The sequence below is a fragment of the Nannobrachium achirus genome (genome assembly GCF_963921795.1).
Source record: "Nannobrachium achirus genome assembly, chromosome: 4".
NCBI lineage: Eukaryota > Metazoa > Chordata > Actinopteri > Myctophiformes > Myctophidae > Nannobrachium > Nannobrachium achirus.
The window spans coordinates 19,984,105-19,991,750 of NC_137813.1; the positions used below are offsets into that span (position 1 = coordinate 19,984,105).

General features: G+C 42.8%; 1 protein-coding gene across 1 annotated transcript in view; it reads right to left on the reverse strand.

The window, feature by feature from the left end:
- Positions 1 to 277: 277 nt before the first annotated feature.
- LOC308284432 (Na(+)/H(+) exchange regulatory cofactor NHE-RF2) overlaps positions 278 to 7,646 on the reverse strand; it is a gene marked incomplete at its 3' end in the record, with an annotated part of 74,793 nt that continues 67,424 nt past the window's right edge. The window contains exons 4-6 of the mRNA XM_080725049.1: positions 6,443 to 6,596; positions 5,772 to 5,887; positions 278 to 442 (exon numbers count right to left, since the gene is read on the reverse strand). Of these exons, the coding sequence (XP_080581175.1) occupies positions 278 to 442; positions 5,772 to 5,887; positions 6,443 to 6,596 (435 nt within the window). The remainder of the gene's footprint in view (positions 443 to 5,771; positions 5,888 to 6,442; positions 6,597 to 7,646) is intronic.

The following is a 7,646-nucleotide window of genomic DNA, read 5'->3' on the forward strand; positions in this document are numbered from 1 at the left end:
AGCTCTCTCCGAGGCTTGCAGAAATGGCTCAAACCTTTGTAAACCATCATTATTCTGTGCTTTTCTTCGTGCGTGGTGGGCTGAGCTGGGGGAACAAATCGTGGTCTCGGTTGTGGTCATATTTGAGAATATTGTTTCCTGGGATTAAAAAGAGAATGTTCCACAACAACAACAAAAAATACCCCATCAAATACAAAAAGAGCAAAGGGCTCACAGCGTTTGTATTTCCAAAGGATCTTTGAAGTGACCTCGGGAGGAAGGGGAGCAGAACAACGTCTCAGAAGTTGCTGAAGAGCTGATATTTCATGTTCCAGTCCATCTGCGGCGCCCTCTTCTTGGCTCTCTTGGCGTGGGCCTTCTCCTTGGCTTCGGCCGCCGTGGGGCTCAGACGCAGGCCCAGCTCATTGAAAGGGTCCAGGCGGCCTCCCTCATCTTCCGCCAGCTAAACAAGACGTATACACAGGGAGAGAGAGACACACAGGCATTAAGACCTGGAACGCATCATAACGCATTGTTACCGTAAGCATTATTTTATGGTTTAACTATTAACTATCAACTATTTTTTTAAACATTTTGAAAATGTGTGTGCAGTATAGAGACCAGTAATCCTAGTCCCCATACTGCCTCTCCCTGGCCAGCCGGGGCACCTGATGGAGGGGAAAGGAACCAGTTGAAATAATGTGTTACTTCCACATGCTACGTCCAACAAGGGAAACTCTCCCCTCAGGTGAAAAGAAGCAACTTTTTTTATACATGCCTTATTTTCAGGGATTGTGTCAGGTCAATATTGAAAGATACCGAGGTGACCGTTTGCGTAAGTCCCCTGTTTGCGTAATTCGTGCCCAAGTTTGAACGCAGCATCCTCGTTCAAACCTGGCCAAGATGAAAAAATCCAACCGTTTTGCCTCCTCGGAGAAAATGGCACAAGCTTTCCACCGAGGAGGAATTGAGGAATCAAGGAAAGAAGTGGCCAATCAGCGTTGATGTTGTTCGCAGACATGGAAATGTTTTGGGTATTTGATTTTGGGTCTCGTGTTTTGCCTTGATTCTGATGTGACATAATGTTTGATCGGTGCATGCATCGCTCCTAGTAGCATGCTATGTTTGTCTGTTTGTAGCATACACCTACCAGACGTCTCTTAGTAATGTTGAAGTGTTCTTTAATATGTTAGCTTTGAGTTGGTAAAGTTAAACACTCCAGCATTGAACCACAGGACGACCAGGATTTGAACATTATGTAGACCAGTGGTCTAGTGTGGCTCAGGGCACTTTTTTTCCCTTTTTTACAAATAAATAAGACCCCCCTTGGCCCCCTCCACTCCACCGTCCATAGTCTGCACACAGCACAAAGCTGCTAGGAGAATCACAGAAAAGGTGAAACCATGAGCCAGTAGGCTACGTTTACTTTAAATATGTATTAGTTGTCCCGGACAACAGGCCAAGCCTTAATGTCATGCTCTGACACCAATCATTGGCCTGGCCCTTGCAACATCATGCAAACGTTATGTCAGTTGCAAAGAGTTGCTTTGGTGCGGTTGACCTTAAAACTGTTTTGTTGCAAGGCAAAACATTGGTGCAAAATTCAATAGAACACAGGAAAATATATGTTAAGATTAAGTTCTTGGGGGAGGACCCTCAGACCCCTGTTGGTGTAGCGGACTGAACATTGGCCTCTCAGTTCAGAGGTGCCATGTTCAATTCCCAATCCCTTCACAGATTTCTGTTGTTTTACTTGGACCTTTTCAAGGTTAAAATACAAACGGATCAGTCAGAAGCATGGGAAAATATCTCCAGTGATAGATGGTGTAGTGGTCTAGCGCCCAGACTATCAGTTCAAAGGTTACATGTTCAAATCCCTGGTAAAGGTCAAAATACTCCATCAAAGAACTTCATTGCTGGAGTATTTTGACTTTTTCAAGGCTAAAATTCTGAATTAAATAAAGTCAGTTGAATTACACCATTTGACTGCCAAAAGTAGGCGTTTGACACCTCCAGGAGCAATTCCCACAATTTGTTTGTTGTTCGTCTAATAAGAAAAAAGACAATTATGTTGCAAGCAGCAAGTAGCTTAATGAGTTAGGATACTGAGCTAATGATATAGAGGCTGTGGGTTTAAGCTCCACTGAAGATCTTACTTCAAAGACTGATTTCCAGCAGAATAACTTCAAAACCAGTTCAGAAAGCATTGTGAGATGACCTCGCCGTGCTGGTGCAGCAGACTAGTAATGAGGTCTGTGAAGTAGAGTACCTTTAATAGGTTTGTTCAAATCTGGCCATGGTTGAGGCGGGGTCTGCTTGGGGTGTGTGGGCAATGCATGCAAGATCATACAGATATTCACTTAAGTAGTGACTTAAAGATGAGAAGTCAAGATGTCTTACTTTGCATCAAATCTGTTCACCATTTGGCATTTTAAGGCTGAAAATCTCCTGTTTTGGGGTACATTCTGGAACAGGAGACATGGTCAAATAACAGGAGACTTAAGTTCTTGCTAAAACAGGAGGGTTGGCAGGTATGCTGATGAGAGATGGTCTACTCTAGCGGTCTAAAGATCAGCCTCTCAGTGCTGAGGTTCCAGGTTCAAATCTCAGTCCTCCTACGTTGTTGTATTACTTGGACCTTTTTCAAGGCTAAAATACAAAAGAATTACTCAAAAGCACCAGGAGCTATCTATGGTGAGAGATGGTCTAGAGGTCAAAAGATTAGACTCTCAGTGCAAAGGTTCCATGTTCAAATCTCACTCCTCCTATGTTTCTGTTTTACTTTAACATTTCTTTCTAGGTTAAAATATAAAAGAGTTAGCCAAAAGCACTGGAAAATGCGTCTAGTGGTCTAAAGATCAGACCCTCAGTTCAGAGGACTCATTTTCAAATCCGGGTTCTCGTACAGATCATTGTTGTGTTACTTTTCAAGGTTAAAATACTAAAGAAGTATTTAAAAGCACCAGATATTGTCTGCCATGGGAGATTGTGTAGTGGTTTAAACACCAGACTCCGAATGCAGAGGTCACATGTTCAAATCCATTCCTGTAGTGCTTTGACCTTTTCAAGGCTAAAATAGAAGAGAACAACTCAAAAGCACCAGGAGATACCTGTTGAGGGCCCAAAGGTGCCTTGGCTCAATGGTATGGTCGCTTGATCGGTTGTCCCTGTTACAGGCAGGTTTCAGACAGGTTCAAGTCCCATGCCCAAGGTACACGGAGGACCATCGTGGAGGGGTGTCCCTCCCCCTGTTTCCTGAGAGCTAAAGGTGGGGGGTTATATCTGAAAGAACTCTGTCCAACAGAAATTTTACAGAAGAAAAATCTTACCTACATTCCATGAGGCCACTGAAGGAATTGAGAAAATGTAGCCAACTTCAGCCTTAAAAAAGTCAATGTACTCCAGAGACGGACTGTAGGTTGAGTGGGATTTGAACATGGAACCTCTTAACTGAGAGTCTGAGCATTAGACCATTAGGCCACCTCTCACTGTAAATGTATTCCCTGAGGCCACTGAAGGAATTGAGAAAATGTAGCCAACTTCAGCCTTAAAAAAGTCAATGTACTCCAGAGACGGACTGTAGGTTGAGTGGGATTTGAACATGGAACCTCTTAACTGAGAGTCTGAGCATTAGACCATTAGGCCACCTCTCACTGTAAATGTATTCTGGTGCTTTTGAGTACTCATGTTGTATTTTAACCTTGAAAAGATCCAAGTAATAGAGCAGCAATTAGTAAGGTGACTGGGTTTTGAACACGGAACCTCTGCACCTAAAGTCTGATCTTTAGACCACTACACCATCTCCAACCTAAAAAGATCGGGTGCTTTTGAGTAATTATTTTGTACTTTACCCATGAAAATGTCAAAGTAAAACAGCAATGTAGGAGGATTGAGATTTGTACATGGAACATCAGCAATGAGAGTCTGATCTTTAGACCACTACTCCATAACCATGAGAGTCTGATCTTTAGATCAGACTCTGATCTGTGTGTCCCATATATGGACATGGGACCCATATATGGACATGGGACACACATTTTGTTTTTGATAAAACCTGTTCATTCTGGACTGAAATGACCATATATGAAAAAAAAACTACTACTAAGGCTACTTACAAATATGAAAAAGGGTGAAAATCTCCTGTTTTGGGGTACATTCTGGAACAGGAGACATGGTCAAATAACAGGAGACTTCTTCCTAAAACAGGAGGGTTGGCAGGTATGCACCATTGAGCCAAGGCACCTTTGGGCCCTCATCAGGTATCTCCTGGTGCTTTTGAGTTGTTCTCTTCTATTTTAGCCTTGAAAAGGTCAAAGCACTCCAGGAATAAACTGTGGGTAGACAGGGATTTGAACTTATGGCCTCTGCATTGCGAGTCTGATCTTTAAACCAGGACACCATCTCTCACAACAAATGTTTTCTCGTGCTTTGGAGTATTTCTTTTGTATTTTAACCTTGAAAAGTAACACCACTATGATCTGTACATGAACCGGGATGTGACCTCTGAACTGAGGGTCTGATCTTTAGACCACTAGACCATCTCTCGGTTGAAGCATTTTCTAGTGCTTCTGACTAATTCTTTAGTAATTTAACCTTAAAAGACATTTTAAAGTAACACAGCAACATAGGAGGAGTGAGAGTTGAACATGGAACCTCTGCAATGAGAGTCAAATCTTTAGACCACTACACCATAGGTGATTTCCGATGCTTTAGCCTCGAAAAAGTCGAAGCAATAGAGCAACGTAGGAGGACTGAGATTTTGATCTTTAGACCACTAGAGTAGACCATCTCTCACCAGAGGTATTAACCTCCTTCCTAGTAGGACTATGATTAGAACATGGATCCTCTGAACTGAGAGTCCAATCACCAGTCTGCTAAACCGTATGCCACTACAGATAAACCGTATGCCACTACAGATATTTTCTGGTGCTTTTGAGTAGTTCTTTTGTATTTTAATCTTGAAAATGTAAATATTTTACAGCAAAGTAGAAGGACTGAGGTTTGAGCATGGGACATCTGCACTGACAGTCCAATTTTTATACCACTATACCATCTCTCACACAGGATTGCCTATGCTCCTGAATCGGCACAACTCTATGAATGTTGACACCTGTCTTCTGCGGTGCATCTGAATTGTCATTTCTCCTGGATTTGCTCCCAAAATTCACCAGAAAACAGGAAATTACATCTACTATGTTCAAACCTTTCTGGGGGAGGATCACTGGCCCTCTCCACCAGGCTTCCAGCTATCGTCCAATCCCCTATGCCAGAGCCAACAGGAGGCCAGGGACGTGCAGAGAATGTTAGAGAGGCAGGGGCTCAAATTTCTAAAAGGGCCTTTTGGTGAAAATAACGAAAATAGCTGACCTCCAAGCTCACAACGCTGCGACGCGTTGTGATACCGCACTGAACTAAGCATAAAAAAGTCAATACTGGAGAGGTGGCGTACACCACAGCATGGATTTCTACACAGTGAGGGCAATTCTTTCAACATAAAATGCTGTATTCAAGTTCAGGAGAGTTAAGGCAATTCTCTTGAATTCTGCCTTCAGGTATGGCATGGAAAGGGGGCATATTGCATTTCTTTCACCATAGTGAAAACTGCATTTATGGTCCGGAGAGGGCACTTTTTACGAACGGGTAAAAGGGCAACCGTCTGCCATGCCCCCTTTGATGTCTATGTGTGCACGTGCCTGCAGGAGGCTCTCTCGTCCTTGTGTGTTCTTGGGGGATTGAATATGGGTACAAGCACAGGAACCAGTGTGTAATCATGTAAACGGGCAGTCAGTCACCTGTGTGCTGTTCCCCTGGCTGCTGAGGTCAGACTGCGTGGACCTGATGGACTGTGAGGCGGAGCTGCCGTTGATCTGAGGGCTGGGCGAGCCGTTGGACATGGACGGGTCATAGTCTGAGGAAAGCATTGTGTCACAAACACAGGGTATACAGTAACTAGAAAATAATGATGCTGTTTTTATATTTTTATAAAAACTACAACTACGACGACATATCGTCACCGTCGGGCAGAAACCTTGTATCTCCAAGCTTCAAATTTCTGCGTTTTCGTTAACTAAAGTCCTGCTTAGTCAATCGTCATACAGGACTGTTGCACAAAACTAGTGAAAATGTGATGTTATTTAATGTATGATTTGTAGTAATAATCGAAATGCACAAAGAAACTAGTAACTAAAGTTTTAAAACAATTGTAACAGAGTAAAACTACAACATTTGCCTCTGAGATGTAGTGGAGTAGAAAAAGTATTGGAAATACTCATATAAAGTACAAATGCCTCAAAATTGTACTAAAGAACAGTATTTGAGTACATATACTTAGTTTTTCTGAACAACAACAATACTTATTATTAGTATCATTATCACTACACATATTTTGTGTCATAATAGGTTACAAGTATAATGTAAGACAACCGGAGAGCACCCCGGTGCATTTGGGGTAGTGTAGTCTTACCTCTGAGATGGCAGACGGTTGGGACGATGCCCATCCTCTTGAAGTGTTCGTCTGTGTCCGGGTCCACCACCAGCAACCTGGTCTCATCTCCAGCGTTCTTGATGAAGGCCACGACCTCTGCATGGCGCATGCTCTCAATGTTCACTCCATTCACCTGGGGAAAGAACGGGAGGTGGGAGGAAGGGAGAGGAACAAAACATTGTTAAAAAATATGCATTTGGCCACTTTGTTGCACGTCTAATGACTTATTACGTGGTTGTGGTGTTGTTGTGTTAACGGTAGATATATAAACCAACATTACACGTAGAAGAACTGAATTCAATATTCCGAGAAGAACATTCATGGACGTAACAGTGCATTAAAAAAATGCTGCTATTTGTTCCAATAGCTTTATACCCTGTATATATATATATAAAATTACACAATGCGACATAGCTCTGTTTGCACAATGCTGTACCCCCTCCAACTGTATATAATTATGTTCCCCCTTTTCAACAGTTTTTATTTAATTTTTGAAGCTTGTTTTGGCAATGTAAACCAATAAAGCCAATAAAGCTCCTTTGAATTGAACTAAATTGCATTACCTCAATGAGCCAGCAGATGGGGGCGTGCAACAACATACTGTACTGCCTAGCCTCAGACTAACAAGAAAGCACTCAGGTCTTACAAATATCTACCAAACTGCTATCCCACACAATGTGACCGACTGTCTTACAAGACCAAAGTAAGAATCAATGGATCATTTACAATGTATTTAACCTACCTAAAGGTGGTTAAAATAAAAAAAATAAACACTCTTCAGCTGTAGCTCGCCAACAGTAAGATCATATTTGCCAGGTTAGAAGAGGGAAAAGGCGTGTAGGAGAAAGTGCATGTGTGTGTGTGTGTGTGTGTGTGTGTGTGTGTGTGTGTGTGTGTGTGTGTGCGTGTTTGTGGTTGACTCTGAGCGTGACGACATTGCCAGTGTCTGCACAGTGCACACCTAACCGGCGAAACACAATGGCCCATTATTGTTTTCTCTTATCTAGACGTTATGCCCGGTCTGGAGGCCTATATGTCTCGATAGCTTTGTCCACAGCCTCAGCCTCCGTGTCTCAGGCAGGCAGGTAGCAGCTTCAAACGACAGCCCAGCCAGCGTACGTTGGTTGGTACACCATCTATTATTGATGGCTCGCCAGCGCTCTGGCTATAGTGTGGGTTTCAG